An 18,981-nucleotide genomic window follows, 5' to 3' on the forward strand; every position below is an offset into this window, starting at 1 on the left:
TTGGAGCCGAGCAATAACTTCAAGCAATACATTGTTCACATGCAAGTGGACTTATTAAGGGGGGGAGATAATCTATTCGGAAAGGAAGACTGGATAATATCGCATAATGAGCGTGCTATTAATTATGTATTAGACTCAACATAAATATAATACATTCAGTCTTTGACATGTATGTGAGTCGAATTTGTAACATTGTATTATTATACCTTAAAATTGTCCACCCAAATATACCATGGAGCATGTTAACAACACATGACCGTACACAAACGTTCCTCCTAATCCAAACGGCAAGTCGTTCAGCAAAAAAGAGGGAAGCTATTGGAGACGTACAGAAAAACATGTGGCATGAGCTTGCGGGGTGTGGTGTCATAAGCTCCATGGTGGGTGATCGTGCGGTGTGTTCATCTATTTACAAAGAGGACCCAATTCAGCAAAAAGCTTGAAATATGAAAACCATTTTGAATGGTAAAGGGGTGCGAAGCTGAAAATTTGCATAAGTTCATCTCTTTGCTTGACAGGTATGAAGAATCGCTTAAAAAGCTGATTCCTTTTTGTTTATTTTTCCTTTATAATTAGTGGGCAATCAATAATTTCTGGATTTAATGGTGATTTAGACCCCTTTTCACAACGGTTTCCGATTCCATGCCTTGGTTGTTTTACTGTTTTGGGGGTTGTATTTAGAGTGACAACCCAGTAGGTTGATTAGCGACCTCTAGTTGTGTTGTTTTCTCCCGGGCCCTTCGAAATTTCAATACCCTTTTGAAATTGTAAAACCAAATGGTGCCTCTGGTATTGTTAGAACTTTCGAGTTAGAGTGGTATGATAATGATGGTATTGTTCTAAACTGCAGTCCAGTTGGTAAAAGTGACTGAGTGATTAGGATACTTACCATGTCCGATGGTGAAGGTTGTTTATACCAAGTTTTAATATTTTTGTTTGGAACCATCCATCTAAATGGTGACTTGGAATTTTCTCTTTGTTTACATGTAATGAAGGAAAAGGGCGTTTATAAATGTGGTAATTTGGATTCACAGACCGACGAATGAGGTTAATTATAAATTTATAACTCGGCAGTCGAGTTAATTAGCAATTACTCAAGGCAAACAACAAAGAAGTTCTTAATCATAAGACAAACAGAAATGAGATTCTTCGCTTTTGATACTGTATGTACTTTGAACTGGGTGATATGTGCATCATAGACATGAGGTGTCCGGAATGGTGTTTGCATCAGGAAGAACAGTTTTCAAATTATGTTTCGATCTAAACTTTTTATTTTCAAATAATGAGTTGGTGTTTTCTTTTAGGGAAATCATCTTAATTTTTTGTAGCGTCAAATTGGTTTGAATAATAGTGGCCGCAGTTTCTCACTCAGGTTAAAAAGCCATGGCAGAGAGAAGCCATATAAGGTATAGTAATTCCTATCAAGAAGTATATCCACTTCAGCGAACCGTTCACAATTTGGCAAAAGTTAACATCTTTACGGAGATTTTGTTAATTTAGGATTATCATATCATCTCCCTTTTTTTATACAGCGCCAGGGGCATCGATGGGGAAAATCCTAGGTTGTCATCTTTGTGTTCAGTGGAATCTGGCAGTAGTTGCTTCGCGTGTAAATTTCCTGGTCCAAACTTTTTGAAGACAACTAGTGACTATCAGAATATCACAGTTCATTCTGTTACTCAATGCTCTCCTTCACCTGTAATCTCTTGCGTAGAAAAGCCTCAAAGTTCTAATATATCACAAATTACAGACGCAAATACAGAACATGGTCAGTCACAGTCTTCTAATAAATCAGCATCATCTGGGGTCCTGCGAGATGTACATATTGTAAAAACTTACCTCAATGCTGGCTTTTTGTTTTGTAGTTTTATCTGTTTCATGCAAACTGTGGACGTATTTTTTCTGCATTGAGCATTGATATTTGATAATTAATTGCTATACTTATTTTTTCAGTCAGCTCAGTTAATGGAAGATTTCCTTGATCTTGCTAAAGAAAACACGGAGAAGGATCTAGAAACCTGCGGGATTCTTGGCGCTTTTCTTGTAAGATTCACACTCTGCATTGGTTCTAAAAGCATTTGTTTGTTGCATTTGAAACTATCTTCAGATCTTCAGACTGTTTCTTCTGTCTCCAAATCTTGTTTAAAGTAACCCAAATCTCTCTCAGTTTCTCACCATTTTCAATTTCAAAATCTAGTCCTTTAGTCCATATGTACACATTCACAATGTTATATGATATCTTTCCTTGAAAAGTAATGTATATTTTTTTGTTCTGTGTATGTATAGAAAAATGGAACATTCTATGTGACAACTCTGATCATACCCAAACAGGAATCAACTTCCAGCTCTGTAAGTCCTTGTAGCCTTTCACTCATCTTGTTTGGACTTAAGACTATTCCTGTTGCCCATGCCGCGTCCAACTACATGGTGTGATCTTATTTCTGTTTTCTTATGACTACAAAATATGACAGTGTCTGGCAACAAACGATGAGGAAGCTTTTGCCATTCAAAACGAACACTCACTTTTTCCGGTTGGATGGATCCATGTAGGTCATAATTTTCTTTTCTTCTGCTGCTTGCTTCCTCCTTTGTCGCTCTACAATTGACAGTTTCTTGTTCATTTTGTTAACCATTTGTTTTCAGACACATCCTTCTCAAAGTTGTTTCATGTCATCAGTGGATTTGCACACTCATTATTCGTACCAGGTAGGGGAACCACTTCCATTCTTTAGTTGCAAAATTTATATGGTCTTAGAATTTTATTTTCTTGCAATTGTTTAAGATAAAATATTTGGATTTCAACGTTAAGCACACATAGGTTAGAAGAACTTAAAATTAGATACAGTAACATTATGAACTTCATACCATTTCCCATGTTGGCTTGTTCTGAAATATTAAATTGCCTTCTTGGGTGTGGTTTTGTCTGCTTCAATTAGGGACCATGGGTAACATGTAAATCTGGTTCCTCAATATGCTGTCATATGCTTCGACTTTTAACTTCTTTTGTCTTTCCAACTTTTGTCTTCAGGTTATGATACCCGAGGCTATTGCCGTTGTCATGGCTCCAACTGATACCTCAAGGTATGCTGCAACACTAATTACAAGGTTCAGTCGTTACGCTTTAAACAAAATTTGGCAATTTCATTTTAGTAGCTTTAGAGTCAAGTCTTAAATGTTTAATCTCCTTCCATCTATATTTCGGCCCACAAGCTTTAGATGCTATCGTCCATTCCCTCAGTCTTTGTCCTTGCCTTTGTTCTTGTAGCATCTTCATTCTTCACTAAGAACGGTAACACCCTTTGTTGTGGTCATGAGTCTTTGTTATGCACGTCCATGCCACACTGACGTTCTGACACTGACATAAAAATTTCAGTCAGCTGTCACAAACAAGCGTAAAAGGAAATGAAGGAGAGAATGCAGTAATTTGGAAGCGTATCCTTCTCTGCTCACCAGTTTCCCCTTGAAAATTTGACCAGTACGCCAAACCACGTTGGTAGCGAAATAAGAACTCCATTGCAGAACTAATTAAGTATTCCAGTTGAATATCCAACTGCATCTGCATGAATATCTCATGGTTCATATTTTGTACCGAAAATGTTTCGAAATGTAAGTAATAAGCCCAAAAATACAGATAACTAAGAGAGAGCTCGAGTATACTTCTAAGTGATGAAATTGAGGTTCCACCATAAAACCAATTGGTAATATGCGTTGTTGAGAGCTGTCCCACATAGGTGAGGGACAAGGTTTGCTATGTGCTTATATGGTCTTGGGCTACTTCTCATATTACTAATTGGTTTTGTGGTGAAACCTCAATTTCATCATGGTATCAGAGCGGGTTGTCCTCGTGTGAAGCCAAACGGCCACAAGCGCTCCACGTCACCCAGTTGTTGTCCACGTGTAGGTTTGAAAATCCGCCACACGTGCGGGGGCGTGTTGAGAGCTGTCCCACATAGGTGAGGGACAAGGTTTGCTATGTGCTTATATGTTAACAAATTCGTGTTGGGATTTCTCCAGGAGCTATGGAATATTTCGGCTATCTGATCCTGGCGGAATGAGTGTCCTGAAAGCGTGCCAGGAGCAAGGATTTCATCCTCACGGAGAAACAACAGACGGGAGTCCCGTTTTCGAGCACTGCTCTAATGTATACAAGAATTCAAATCTGAGGTTCGAAATCTTCGACTTGCGTTGACATAATGCCTGTTTAGAATTTGCAAGAATTTGGCAAAGTGAATCCTTGGAACAGAGCTTTGGATAAGGTTTTTATGACGTAATAATGTAGATAAACCCTACCGTGACAGTAATATGTAATAAAAGTAACCAACGGGAAAAATGTATCTGCATAATTAACCAGTGTAAAACTGTAAATAACGTTTTGAAATTAAGGATGCGAAGATGGAGCAATACTTGAAGATCAACTGGTGGTGGGTCAGATGTCTCTCTTTTATTCTGAACTTACTGTTTTAACTTTTTACCCGTTGTATACTAACTATGTATCAGTTTCTCACATCACACGATAACAAATTTCGTATATGTTCCTAATCAAAGAAAGGGAAGCTTTCAAATGCGGTGATTCATCAGGCCGTTGCTTGTAATGAGATAAAAGAGATAGACACGTGTATGCAACTGGTGAGACTGGAGAATCTCTTGTATGAGTTTTGATGCTCAATAAATAGCATTTTGAAGATTCAACTAACCCTGCCGGGTTGGCTGTGGGAGTTTTTACGCTGGGTTCAAGTACAATAATGGTGCTGGCTGCCAGAGTCGGTGGTGGTCCACGCTGTATTATTATGGGGAGGCAGATTCTCTGCTCTCCTACTTTTCGTGCCCCTTCTGTTTTGTGTGATCACGGTTAAGCCACATTAATATTTTATATTTTTTATATTTTTTATAGAAATAATAAGACAAAAATAAATAGTAATATAAAATGTTAACGTGGTTTAATCATACAAAACAGGAGGGGCATGAAAAGTGCCCTCCTTATTATGGAGCCGTCCACACACAATTATGGTTTCTCTCCGGTCTTGTAGGGGCAAGTACTGGACAACTAGTACCGTTTCCCTTAATGTTCTGGCTGCCATAATGTCTTCTTCCATGGGCTTTAAAAAAGGCTTTTTATCATGCTTTTGTAGTCCAATAATATATATATATATATATATATTATTTTATTTTTTTTAACACACGATATTAGGTTTAGTCTCACAATGGACTAGTAATAATGTGGTTTAAATTCGCTTTTGGCGAGAGTTTAAACTTCTCACTTGCAAGTAAAAAAGAATATCACTAAACCGTAATACTAAATGACAGGAGTCTACTAATATATTGACTTTGTAAGCTTTTCTTTCATATATGCATTGTTGGATCAAAACATCATGATGGTAACGAACACGTTATATGTAAATTGCTCATCATGTTTGGGCTTACGTCAAAGCTTCCACTTTGAGGATGATCATCATTTAGCAATGATTTTCATTTGGGAAATTTCTATAAAAGTCTCTCCTATTGAATACTTAGTTTCGACTTGAGATAAATTGACACGTTTTAAATAATTAAAAGAGCTCAAAATTAAATTTTAAATCAACACGTTTTGAAAAGTTAAGAAAGTACAAAATTAAATTGGAAGTTGTGGTGCAAATTGAGGAGAGATTTTTTAATACGACCGTCACACGATATGGTACATCACGTATCCCTATATAAATAGTGGGTTATGTATGTTAAAAGGTTAATAACTTAAAAATTAAAATTTTTCACCACTTGCATAAAAACACGTAGTGTACCATCCGTGTTCTCGTCACAACTAAAAATTTCTCTAGAGTGAGAGAAGATTTTTATGTTGAGAATTTTTCTTTCATTCAATGATTTCATCATTTCTTCTTGTACATTTGAAAAAAAAAAAAGAATATTCTCAGCTCAATACAATATAAAATTATAAATGACTGGGTTCCTAATAATATCATCTACCATCTAAGGGCTGGTTTGGTATTATTGTACTTTAAAAAAAAAAAACTATTTCTGATATCATGTGAGAATAAGCTCTCTTTTTTTTATCTAAAACTATGTAAATAAATTATTTTTAAATGTTTACTGAATACCTTTTTAAAGTTAACTTTTTTTTATACACATTTTATAAAAACACCTTTCTACCAAAAGACAAAAGATTTCGTTTTCTCCGTTCCCAATAATTTACATAACTTTGCTATCAAAAATAATTTACATAAATTAATTAAACAATTAAAAAACCCAAAAAAACTAAACAAAAATTTAATGACCGGTATATTCCTCAAAAAGGATGAACGTTTCTGCTCAATACGTTCACATTGGTGAAGAACCCAACTACCGGCCGATACGGCAAGTACGACCGCCGTTTATCCCCTTCCTTCTTCTCTCTGTTCTTCACGTAATGTTTCTCGTGCGCAGACGATACCGTTTCGACTTTCTTAGCCTTCCTCTTTACCTTCTCCGCCGCCGTCTTTTGAATCTCAGCGCTGCTCTTCCCATCCGCCGCCGATTCCTGGCTCGGCTTCTGGCTCGCCGCCGACTTAGGGTTCAGGAAGACGAAAGCGTCTTTGCCGTCGCTGTTGCTCCGGAGGTTCAAGTCTCTGACTCTCCACAGCTTCGAGGATCCCGTGGAATTGCTCTTGTTCCGGAGCTCCGGCGCCGCCTCCATCTGCTTCCTTGACCACTCGCAGTACGTTCCTTCCGGGACTCCTTGGAGCTCGTCCAACTCGGACGCCGACGACGACTGCGTGTCCCGCTCTTCGAAGAACAGCTTCTTCAACGGCGGCCTTAGAGACGAGGACGAAGTTGCAGACGAGGCCGCTCTGGCTCTGGAAGCATCGCCGTCGTCGGCTTCGGCGAAGAGAAGATCTCGGTTGAAAATCGGAAATACCGGCCGGATCTGGCCGTTTTGGAATATATCGTCCGCGGAAATCGGCGAACCGTCGGCTTTCGTGGGGGCGAAAGAGAAATCGTCTTCGTTTTCGGTCTCGCATTCGCCGCCGTCGTCCACGCTTTGAGCTTCTTTATCTTCCATTTCTGGCTTCCCAGCGTCCTCGAATTCAAAATCGCCGCCGGAACCGGCGATTTGGAGCTGGGAGCTGAAATTCGCAGAGAGCTGCGCGTATTCGGCTTCGAAATCGCTCGCGGAATCCTTGGAATTGAAGCTCGGCGACACGGAAAACACGGAAACCGCTTGCATTTTCAATTTTGTTCGATCGAGAATTTAGGGTTTTTGAAGTTGAGACTTGACAGAGAGAGAGGCGGATGATGAAATTAATTAAAGTTTGAAAGATATGGTTTGGAGTCGGTGGTGGAAAATGAAACCGGGTGGGGGTGGCTTATATATAAGCCGTTGGCCAATATTGGCGGGTGGGGACGTTTTGACGGTCGTTGGTGGCAGCTTCGGATTCACACGGTACACGTCTTTATTACCACGCGGATGATGTCTGGAGCAGCCACTTGTGAATTTCCTCGAACCTAAGGGAAAGGGGGCGTTTGATTGTCGCTACGTGTTAGTAAATCATTTGTTGTTATGCGCAAGCAATTGGATCATTGAAATTAATTTTGACGACTTTAATTTTGATTCATGGCGATTATGAATCGTAATTTTACGTTAAATATTGTGTTAACATTATAAAATATTATACTACAAATATAAGCAGCATGAGTTTATAAAGAGTCTCATTAATATTTATCTACCAAATTTTGGTGGATATTTTAATAGATACGATATTATTTACACTAAAAGATGTGAGAGTAGGCTAGCCATATTAATTTGGGTTGAATTCATCTTTGACGAAAATCGAATCTAAAATTTCTCGTTTACAAGAATACTAACCTAGAATCTCTCATTAATAGGAGTATTATTATACCGTAATACTGACAATTTTGATGGATGTTAAAAAGAGAGGAAAAACGTGAACGCAAGAGGTAGTCTGGTAAGTTGTATAATAAAACTAAGGAGGTAGCAATTTACTACTTTGTCATGTGCTTGGGATGGGGTTGACTTGCGTGGGGAGGGAAATTTGAAAGTCAAAGAGGTGTATCGTGGGGTGGGTTGTAGTGGATTTTTTTTCCTAAAAAAAAAAAAGAAGAAGATATTATCTACACTAAATGGTGGGAAGTTGACTAAACCTCATAAAGAGCTAGTAATAATGTAGTTCAAATTCACATTTGATAAGAATCGAACATAAGACCTCTCACTTACAACACTTACAAGTAAAAAGAAATATTATTAAATCATAATATTAAATGACATCGTAGCGGATTAGATATTATTATTAAAAAGATGTGGGTGGGGGAGCAGGAGGAAGGGACATGTCATGGGCGAAGTACTAAATGCTCATGTGAATGGGGCTGTGACTTGTAGTTGCATGGCAATTCAGGGAGTTCATCTTTATCTCCTTATCGAACAACAACAAAAAATAAATAAATAAAATTATTTTTCGTGTTTTTTGGTTGGATTTTTTAGTATTCGAAAAAGGACCGAGGGAAAAATATATTTAGTGGGATTCGTTGAGGTAGCTGGAACTTGGGCAAGAAAGTTTTGTGGGGGGAAAGAAAAGTGGAAAAGTCCAAATTGTGAGTTGGTTGAAAAAAAGCGAAAAGTAAAAGGGGGATAAGAATCTAATAATCTCATAGAAAATAGAATAAAGGGTGCCTAAATCTTTCCTGTTGTTCTCCATCCATCCTCAGCATCAATACCTAAATTAACAACTATGTTAGGGTTAATTTGATATTGTTGTGTTTTTTTAAAAAAAATATATTTTTGCTGTGCTATGAAAATAAATAACTGTAAAATAAAGTTGTTGGTGTTTGACAAATTTTTTTTGTAAAAGTGCTTTTAATAAAATAAAAAAAACAGTGTTTGGTAAACTTTTATATAAATTGCTTTGAATATGTTAATTAAATGACTAAAAATGATATAGTATTAATGTGATATAATAAGTATCAAAGACAATAATGTAGGAAAAAAATTGTAATTTTGTAAAACATATAGGGGTATACTTGCTATTTGAAATTTTCGTTAAATGAGCATATATTCAAGCACTTTCATTAAGCTACTTAATTATCAATTATCTCGATTGAGTTAGTATTTTGAGTAGTTCATTGTTTGTATCCTTGTAGTGTACTAGTCTCTACTAATTAATAAAACTCTCTTTATCAACCAAAAGATGGTGAAAAGACAAATTAGTCTTCTATCACACAAAAAAATGATGGGCAATAATGTAATTTTACAGGTCCAAATTTTATTGTTTTTTATTGAAGCCTCACCTACAAGTGATGTTAAAATACCTCTAACGTATATACATATATATATAACCAAAAACAAAAACCTCTCACTCCCCCACGTTCTCTCTCTCCCCCTCTCTTCTTCTCATTTTCTATAAAAATGTGTTCACATACACAAAGTGTGTATGCAAATGCTAGTGTTTATTATACAAACATTGCCTTATGAACGGGGAAGGTACGGCATTTTTTAGACAAAAAATCTTTCGTGGTAGATAGCAACAAAATGCTTACACTAGGGATGACAATTCTAACCGTTAAAACCGATAATCATGCATAACCATCCAAATGGATTGGATTAGGGTATGAAAATTCGGGTATATTTTGGATATGGGGAAAAACCGTGAATAATATTCGGTTATTATGAGATGAGAATCCAGACCAATAGTACTTATGAGAGATACACTAGCATATAAATCCTTAATATTATTATGAGATTTTTTAGACAAAAATCTTTCGTGGTAGATAGCAACAAAATGCTTACACTAGGGATGACAATTCTTAACTCATCCCAGTCAAAACTCTCGACCTACTTTTGAACGTACGCCGCCACCATATAAATCCTAGTTGAGACTAGTGTGTTACCAACCATACAGAGAAAGTAAATCTCAGGAAGATAATATATTTGTTGTTATGAGAGTGTATATTTGTTGCTAAGATGTTAATGGAGGAAATTATTAATTAGTAATGTCAATACACTTTCGTTTATGTTTTCGCAGTACAATAATGCAATGACAGTTGCATTTACATTTATATTATTTTCATATATACATAATAATTCAATTTTTATTATTAAATCATAAGAAAAAGTAGTGGTTCCTAATTACATGAGTCCGACAGAATAACATTTTCCCATCGATATTTATGTATTTGGATTATATGCATGAATTATCAGTTTCTTCTGGAATTTCAGTCCTAATTTACTCATAAAAGAAATTAATAGGGTGATGACTCACTCTCTTTAGCACGTGATTTTGCTTTATTTTTTTTATTTTTTGAGAAAATAATACAATATTCATTGATTGAGAATGAATAAGTATAAATAGAGGAGTGTACAAATATAGGTCTCGATAAAAAATTTATCAAGAATTTAATACCTTTCCTTAAATATTTATTTTGCGTAATATATATATGTTTGAAATGCTTATCCTTCTAGATGGATACTTGCTTATAATTATCTACTCCCCATCCCTTATGGATTAAGGTTTTTGGAGCTTTCTGACTTTCTTTCTGGTCACGAAAGGAATTAGTAGGACAAGTCAAAACCCCTCTTGTTCTCATCTTAGCTTGTTAATATTTTTTTGACAAATAATATATACATCATTTTTTTTTTGAATACAATGATATTTTTACACTAAAAGAAGGGAGAGTTTGGTCAAACTACACAATGGGCAGCCTAATTTTGTATCAAATTCGATATCAACGAGATTTGAACCTTTCACTTCCAAGTTAAGAGGAATACTATCAGACCCTAATACTGAGTGACATATACATCATTTTTATAATTGCTCAATGCATCAACGACAAAGCAACATCATCGTAATTTGCATGTGTTTATAAATAACTTGACTACTTTCGACGTTGTCAATTGATTTTATGATAAAACCTCAATTTTGTTAAACACTTATGCAATATATCCTCGCATTCTTATGCAATATATCCTCGCATTCTTACGAGTTGAAGAATTCTAAGACTTGCTGTACCTAGCTAGTATGCGTGTCTGTCAAGTTGTCAACACTAAACAATATTGAAACAAGGAACAACTCACTAAGCACTTAATTAACGGTGTATTAACAGATAAAATATATAAGTTTGAACCGACTGGGTCATTCCTTAATCCTTCATGTGTAGTAGACTTGCGACCCAGGCAATAAAAGTAGAAAACCCCCTCCACAAATTCAACTTTCTGGATTAGTTGATGATGCCCGTTTACTATTTCGTAGGTCGTACCAAGCACATACAGCTCACACAAACAAAACACAGAATGAAGATCCTCTCCGTGAGAATTTAGGAAATTCTTTAATCGTGTCTGTTCATCGTAAATTGTATCTAATTTTTAAATATAAAATTTAAAATAATTTTAACTGTACGATGTATGATGAATAGATACAATTAGATAATCTTCGAATCCTCGTAAAGAGAATCCGGAAAGATCCTCATTCCAAAACACAAACTTAGCCCACGTTATTGTCGCCCTTGGTCTAAGTTTTGGCGCAGCAAAGCAGAATCCTACGGTCAATATTTCTTTTTTTTGGAAACTACGGTCAACATTTTTTTTGGGAGGATGAAAAAAGAAGATTCAGATATCCATGGAAGTTGACTTTCCTCACACGTTTTCGTAGCAATATACGCCCACAAAAAAGGGAGAAATAAAATTGTTCATCTTGTTTCAACAAAAGCAAATGAATTAAGTAATTGCAAATTGTCCTGGAAAATTAGAAATAAGTTTGGCCTATATACCCAACTTCCATATAGAAAAATGTGTTGCAAGAAATTAAATTATTAAGTTACTAAGCTTGGTTTCATAGGTCCATTAGGAGTTTATGAATTGTATATTAGTCTAGTGATATTTCTCTTTTTAATTTTCAAACTTAAAAGGGTTTTTATAGTCGAATCTCTTAACTATTGTCCTCACCGGTAGTCCAACCGTATATCTAGTAATATATATGTCAAAAAAATTGCTAGACTAGAACATATTCCACACCTAGAGTTGGAGTCCATTCTTTTACAATTGGTCATACAAAACTAATCGCATTGCTGACCACGTGTAAATCCATCATTATATGTGAGAGTCATATGTATAAGGGAGGTGATCTATTTTATTTTTTTTAAATGATCAGTTGGTGGCTTCCTCACGACAATCCCTCATTTCAGGGGCTAGTAAGACTCATAAAGACATTTCATTCTTTCTCTAGATATCAAGATGTGCCATATGAAATCGGGTATGTATTCATCCCTAGCCTCTGAGCTGCCGCGTAGTGATTAAGAGTAATCAATTTTGTGCTCTAAATATCATTACTCAATGACTTATGACACACGCCATCTAATCAGTTTAATATTTACTCAAACGTCAATTCCTTTATTTGAATCTTGTATGTGAAAATCGACATCTCTACATAAGGGAGCCAGATTGTCTGTCGTCTCATTACCATGTCCTTCCCATCCCCTCCTATATTGTGCGGTCACGGTTAAGTCAAATCAATTTTTATATTGATTTTTTTATATAGATAATAAAACATGTTGACGTGGCTTAACCGTGACCGTATAAATAAGAGGAGATATGAAGGGCATGGTAAAAGGAGGGCAAACAATCTGCCTACCTACATAAGAGGCACTTAGACCGTTAGACGGTTTGACCAAAACAGGCTATAAAATTGGGCTGGGTAAATGAAAGACAGGCCCAATACGACCTCCAGAATTTGGGCCCAATAATCAAGAAATCGCAGGAGGCGGGAAGGAAAGGCCTGAAGAAAACAATTACGCGCGCACTTGTCTAATCTAATTAATAGCTGGAGCCCCATTACAATCACTAAACACAGCATTTCTCCATTTTTGTTGACAATCTATTTTTTGTTTTTCTCTCAAGAGATTTATTTATATATTGTTCTGCGAACAAATTTTTTTCCATTAAAAATAATATATTTATATGATTAAAAAAATAAAATAATAAATTTATAAAGATATTTGAACAAGTTGCATATTAAAATTATCAAAATGAAGTAAAGATAAGTAAATAGTGAATTACCATAATAGTTAAGATCTTCTATTCAACTTATTTTCTTCGGATTGAAACGCTAATTTATCCTCTTAGCCGAACTCCTCTTATTTTTAAGAAAAAATATATCATTACATATAAAAGAAATTTAAACTTAAATTGCACAGTAAATTTATCATAATAATATAGTACGGAACTTACAAATCACAATTCACGAAAATAACACTTAAAATCTTTTAACTTGCAGGCAGTTAAATACTGAATTAGTGATAATATATGTCGTAATCTACAATCTGAAAAGCAAACAGCCTCCACTGGTAATCTCTCTGACTCTGACCGATTGAAATATAAAATATCTTTCAGATTTCAGAAATATCTGTTGATTGCACCAAAGCAGGTGAGTCACGGACAGAGCGAGTGAGGGCTTTGAAGAGGAAGCACAAAGAGACAAACCCTCACGGAATTTCGAGTTTATTGGCGGATTCGCCGAAACAGGTCATTGGATTCATCTCTCTGCATATTTTAATCTCCCCCCATTTCTCCATCTTCTTTTTCTTCCTCCTCTGTCACCTTGTCGCAGCCTTCCAGGGCTTCCTGCTGTAATCTTCAACTTCTGCATTTTTCCCTCCATTTTAATCGCTGAGTTTGCTTTATTATTGGGTTTAATTTGCAAATTAATTAGCTTGATCTTATAAATAATCTGTGATTTTTAATTTTGTAGGGAGCAAAAGCAGGAGGGGTTTTGATTGTTGATGACGTACTACTACAGTGAAAAAAGCCATGGAATTTTTACCCAAAAAGGACTTTCCGGTGAACCCAAAAGACTACAAACTGTACGAAGAAGTCGGTCAGGGCGTGAGCGCCACCGTCTACAGAGCTCTCTGCATCCCACTTAATCAAACCGTCGCCATCAAAGTCCTCGACCTTGAGAAATGCAGGAACGACTTGGTATTTTTCATTCCCCACTCCTTCAACTTCCCTTTCCATTTTATGGTTTTTATCTTGCACACTTCCCCCCGTTTTGTTGTAAATTGCAATTTTCACCCTGCATCCACAGGACGCTATTCGGAGAGAAGTGCAGACCATGATCCTGCTTGACCATCCGAATCTGCTCAAGGCTCACTGCTCTTTCACTGCCGGCAGTAGCCTCTGGATCGTCACGCCTTACATGGCCTCTGGTTCGTGTCTTCACATCATGAAATCTGCCCACCCTGATGGTTTTGAGCAGCCCGTTATTGCTACATTGTTGTATGCGGTTCTCAAAGCCCTTGCTTATCTGCATTGCCATGGACACATTCATAGAGATGTTAAGGTACGTTAATATTACTCAGCCTTGTATTTGTGTTATGGTGTTTTCTGGACTCTCCGTTACCTTTTGGATGTAGCCTACTACTATTTGCATATCGGTGCAAAATGTTAAATACAAGTGTTGCTATCTGTACATTTAGGGCTAGCCATGAGTAGTTGTATTGGTATATTGTAGATTACTAGATTTGATCATCCATATGTTTGATTGCATTTATTATCCGTCCATGTATGTATTTATATTTTCTCTACAAAGCCGACTTGACCAAATGTGTCTTATTAAAGCTTTTTAACCCTATTATTTACAGGCTGGTAATATACTGGTTGATACAAAAGGTGCAGTTAAGTTAGCAGACTTTGGAGTTTCAGCGAGCTTGTTCGACACTGGCCATAGACAACATACAAGAAAAACGTTTGTTGGAACTCCTTGCTGGTGATGGCCTGGACCTTCTCTATCTACATATTGTCTATTGACTATTTCAAAAATATATAATGTTCGAGTTGGTCTTCGAACTCCTTGCATTTCATATTTAACAGTCCTTTTTTTTCACAGGATGGCTCCGGAAGTTATGCAGCAATTGCATGGATATGACTTTAAGTGAGTGGATGATTTGTTTACAGTTGGTCATGGAAGAATACTTATTGACTTGTGTATATTTGATAATCTTGAATTTCATTTCTTTAAGCTTTGTCTAACTTTAACTTGTCGTTCAAATCCTCGTGGGGTCTGTTATTCGTATCCAAACAGAGCAGACATCTGGTCTTTTGGGATAACAGCACTGGAACTTGCTCATGGTCATGCTCCATTTTCCAAGTACCCACCAATGAAGGTAAATTTCATTACTCTTCGTAGTTAGATTGCATGGGACGGGACATGGAGCTACTGAATTTTTCGTAAAATTAAAATCAAACATTACAAAATTCTTGCTGAGATCGTGTTTGTGTGCATGCACATTTGTTAAACACCTTTTTGTGTTATTTTTATTTATGGTAATTGACATGGTCATGGTTATATTATTTATTCACAAAACATAGCTCAAAATAGTGCCTTTCTTTTTTTGAGGAAATCATTGTTTTTATTAACTTTTGGTATGTGGTATCCCTATTATTATTGCCCTTGTAGGTTTTGTTAATGACCTTACAGAATGCTCCTCCTGGCCTTGACTATGAGAGGGACAAGAAATTTTCAAAGGTGTGACTCCAGTAATAATCTTTATATATGGTCACTATTTTTACAACCTGCTCTGAAATCAATTTTCACCTGTAGTCATTTAAAGAGATAGTAGCTGCCTGCTTAGTTAAGGATCCGAAGAAGCGTCCTACTGCGGAAAAGCTCTTGAATCACCGTTTCTTCAAACATGTGCATTCAAAGGAGCTTATAGCAGGGTCAATTCTTAATGGTCTTTCTCCCCTTGGAGATCGTTTTAGGATGTTGAAGGTTGGCATTCCATTTCAGACTTGTATGGCTTTCATAAAGTTTACTATTCTGTACTCTGTAGTCTTTCTATATTGCATGTTTTTATGTGCCTTCTTTTTATCAGGAAAAAGAGGCTGAGTTCTTTGCACAAAGCGAGTCTTTTTATGGTGACAAAGACCATTTATCACAGGTAATGACTAATATTATTTTGCAACAGTTCTTTTACAAAAGTTCAAAATGTTATATAATTATTTTTTTGTTTCTTTTAAATTCAAATTTTATATATGATTTGAAATATTCTTTATTGCAGCAAGAGTATATACGAGGGATCAGTGCATGGAATTTTGATCTAGATGATTTGAAACGACAGGCTGCTATTGTGAGTAGATCATTTCTAGATATGTATATGTCTTTCTTTTTACTTTGCAGAACAGTCTGCAAGAGGCTAAGAGTTGTTGATTGCATAACTTAAGGTGATTCATACTCAGATAAATACTATTTTCTGCTTTTAGATTCAAGATGATGATGGCATCACCATTGCTGAAAACCAAGACTGGAGCTGCAAACAGAATGGTGGATTTGGTAAATCAGCTGGTCTAACAGAAAGGTGTGAGGGGGAAAGGCAATCGCAAATTGTTTAATTCTGCATAATCTACTCTCTTAAGAATTATTAATACTGTGCTAATTTGTGTTCAGAGATCCCATTAATGTACATGTAGATAGTTTCAATTGTAGTAGATCGATATGGAAAGATTCTGGCCTCGGGGAAATTGAAGAAATTGCTGATTTATCACCATCAGGACAAGGAAAAAAGAGTAGCTATTTTGGAGTTGATTTGGAAAGAATAGTACCTTCCTCAAAAACTGATCATTCCCCTTCTGTCAGTGGTGATGAGGAGGGCAGGCAAGTTCAGAACTCTTGTTACTTTTAATATTTTTCTTGTTTCAAAGTAAATTTTCATCATCTCCATAAATTTTCCAGTTAGTGATACTTCCACTGCTTGGTTGTGTTTATGAAGCCTTTGCTTGATTACTTCTTCATGCACCTCAAGTGAATGTAACTTGTTTCAGATACATCTCAAGTCAATGTAACTTGTATCAAATGCTTGTACACGTAGGTTGGAAACATCACATGCTAAACTTCCTTTTCCCCTTCTACATGGATGTGTGTTTCGTGCATTCATCATGTGGACGAGTTTAATAATTTAAAGTTTGATTTCCTTTTTTGTTGTTTTCCCATGATATTGGAGAAAACTAGTTCAGTATCTGGATTTTGTTAACCGAGGGATTCCTCAAATGCAGTGATCACTTGGAACATCATCAGAAGAGAGATGGTAGTTGTTCTTCATATGGTATATATATTTCGCTATCTATATCATCAGTTCACATCCTTATTGAAATTGAATGTTTCTTTGTCATAACATAAGAAAAATTCTTATCAATTTTATCTGGGGTTAACAGAGACCACATCAGATGACCAAGGGTTGCAAGGGCGATGCAGTAGTACGATCCCATATTCCAGTCCTAAGGTATGCTGTTCTATAACATTCAGTGCAATAAGTTATCATGGAACATGAGTTATCTTTTAACAATCTACATGCAGATGATTAAGAAAAACCGATGCTTTACTAAGCATCTGAAAACTTTTAACTTGCTTTCTATAAGCGTTTCTTACTGTAAACCTTAAATAAATCATCTTCTCTTCCTCTAAATTTCAAATTGATTGAATAATTGTTTGGTTTTGGGATTGTTATGAAGCACTGGCACTTATGCCATAATTCTTATTGGTGTTTCCCTTCAGGACACTCCAAACGACTTTACTATCTCTTCTGTGATTGGTACATCCGCTTCCATTATTCCTGCGCTCCATTATATTTTGCAGAAAAATGCCATGCAAAAGGTGCACAGTGAAACCTTTTCTTTCATTTACTTGAGAAATTATGTGTTGGTCTTCTTACTATTTTTGCAATTCTGACAGGAAGAAACAATGAGATTGATTGAAATTGTAGATCAAATCACTGGTGATTCTCTTGTTATTTATCTGTAGTATTTTAAGATTTTTACTTATGTTTAAAATTGACTCTCTTGTGTATGTTAATATATTTTCTTTAATTTTCTCGATGACAGGCAATCATACGGAAATCACAGAGGCAGTAACCCGTAATAAGCACCTGCAGGTATTAGATCTTCATTTGGCTTCTAAACCTATGCATTATAGCTAACTGGTTAAAAATCGGGTGCAATGGTATTCAAACTTCAGTTGGATACACAAATCAAACGAAGTCTAGTCTGCAGTTTGTATACTCCAGAGTCCAGACATACTTATATTGATTATCTTGTACTGTTGCAGATGTGTACGGTTTCTGCAAGAGAGAGAGTCTTAGAATCCCGTGTGATTAGTATTCGACAAAGGTGCGCGATATTTCTTCTATTATTTCCAAGAAGCATGCTCCATTCAATAATCTAATCTTTTTTGATAATCTTATCAGAATTGACAAACTTGTCGAAGAGTTGCGGATACAGAAAACAAAGAATGCCGAGGTTTGTACCCATTACCGGACTTCCCCTGGTTGTTTACGCGCACCTTCTGTTAATATGCTTTTCCAATACGGATGCCTGAGTGGCAGATCTGAATTGGAGATAGGATGTATTTAGGTTGTTAGTTTTGGAAAAAAAACTGTGTTTTCGATAATAACAGCGTGGGAAGATTTTTAAAACCCTAATCATTGTTTGTATTGATCTTAGTTTTGTTTCTTTTACACAGCTGGAGAGGCGATTAAGTGCTTTGGCTGATAAGAAGTAGGAGTTGTCGAGCCTTCTTTCCATATTCAAGAGGATTTACATTTGTTCTTGTTAGGAAAACAAAACTTCGCGTTGTATATCGGTGAGGGCATACGTCATTGTAATTATAAAAACTCATTTGTAAACTAGCTTTGGTCCTACTTAACCCATTCAGCTTGTTTGAACAGTCAATATATCTGGCCTTCAACTATGGAAATGAGATAAGTTATACAATTGCACATCAACTTTTTTGACTTTTTCAAAATTTGTACAATCTCGCCTTGGACAAAAGAGTGCAACCACCATCCTTATCTCACTAAGTGGCGTTAGCTGTGTGAATCATAGAACGTCATTGTGCTCGGTTTTGTGACAAGTATTTTATCTTCATTTTTAGCTTCAGTTCTTAATTGGTTTTTGCTTTCTACCCTCATCTCCCTTCTCTTTCTTCCTGTGAAAGGCAACCAATTCTCATTTTATTT

At 36.1% G+C, this 18,981-nt stretch overlaps 3 protein-coding genes across 11 annotated transcripts; 2 read left to right on the plus strand and 1 right to left on the minus strand.

Moving 5' to 3' along the window:
* Positions 1–346: 346 nt before the first annotated feature.
* On the plus strand, positions 347–4,415 carry LOC126609048 (AMSH-like ubiquitin thioesterase 2). 5 transcript variants are annotated; one of them, XR_007618087.1, is made up of 11 exons: positions 347–518; positions 1,305–1,406; positions 1,533–1,827; positions 1,954–2,043; positions 2,287–2,349; positions 2,472–2,546; positions 2,644–2,706; positions 3,029–3,086; positions 3,208–3,289; positions 3,374–3,606; positions 4,015–4,255. XR_007618087.1 is itself a non-coding variant. In XM_050277069.1 (9 exons), exons 2-9 carry the CDS (start codon positions 1,384–1,386, stop codon positions 4,187–4,189), a joined length of 828 nt encoding a protein of 275 aa, XP_050133026.1. In that variant the 5' UTR covers positions 347–518; positions 1,305–1,383; the 3' UTR covers positions 4,190–4,415. The 5 variants fall into 5 exon arrangements, 3 of the variants coding, with proteins under 3 accessions (XP_050133026.1, XP_050133025.1, XP_050133024.1); XR_007618086.1 differs by lacking the exon at positions 3,208–3,289 and having other exon boundaries at positions 3,029–3,081; XM_050277069.1 differs by lacking the exons at positions 3,208–3,289; positions 3,374–3,606 and having other exon boundaries at positions 1,533–1,818; positions 3,029–3,081; positions 4,015–4,415.
* Positions 4,416–6,144: 1,729 nt separating this feature from the next.
* Positions 6,145–7,354, minus strand: LOC126608622 (uncharacterized). Its single transcript, XM_050276578.1, has one exon. The coding sequence runs from the start codon at positions 7,193–7,195 to the stop codon at positions 6,278–6,280; it is 918 nt and encodes a 305-aa protein (XP_050132535.1). The 5' UTR covers positions 7,196–7,354; the 3' UTR covers positions 6,145–6,277.
* Positions 7,355–13,349: 5,995 nt separating this feature from the next.
* Positions 13,350–18,747, plus strand: LOC126608116 (uncharacterized). Of its 5 annotated transcripts, none has more exons than XM_050275901.1 (20): positions 13,350–13,495; positions 13,722–13,948; positions 14,058–14,312; positions 14,614–14,738; positions 14,859–14,903; positions 15,054–15,135; positions 15,429–15,497; positions 15,573–15,743; positions 15,847–15,912; positions 16,033–16,101; positions 16,235–16,329; positions 16,419–16,625; positions 17,024–17,073; positions 17,183–17,250; positions 17,523–17,621; positions 17,700–17,742; positions 17,849–17,898; positions 18,072–18,133; positions 18,211–18,262; positions 18,486–18,747. In XM_050275901.1, exons 2-20 carry the CDS (start codon positions 13,781–13,783, stop codon positions 18,522–18,524), a joined length of 1,815 nt encoding a protein of 604 aa, XP_050131858.1. In that variant the 5' UTR covers positions 13,350–13,495; positions 13,722–13,780; the 3' UTR covers positions 18,525–18,747. The 5 variants fall into 5 exon arrangements, with proteins under 5 accessions (XP_050131858.1, XP_050131857.1, XP_050131859.1 ...); XM_050275900.1 differs by having other exon boundaries at positions 13,368–13,599; XM_050275902.1 differs by having other exon boundaries at positions 13,368–13,599; positions 16,446–16,625.
* The last annotated feature ends 234 nt before the right edge of the window (positions 18,748–18,981 follow it).

Source organism: Malus sylvestris, chromosome 16 (assembly GCF_916048215.2).
Source record: "Malus sylvestris chromosome 16, drMalSylv7.2, whole genome shotgun sequence".
Taxonomy (NCBI): Eukaryota; Viridiplantae; Streptophyta; class Magnoliopsida; order Rosales; family Rosaceae; genus Malus; species Malus sylvestris.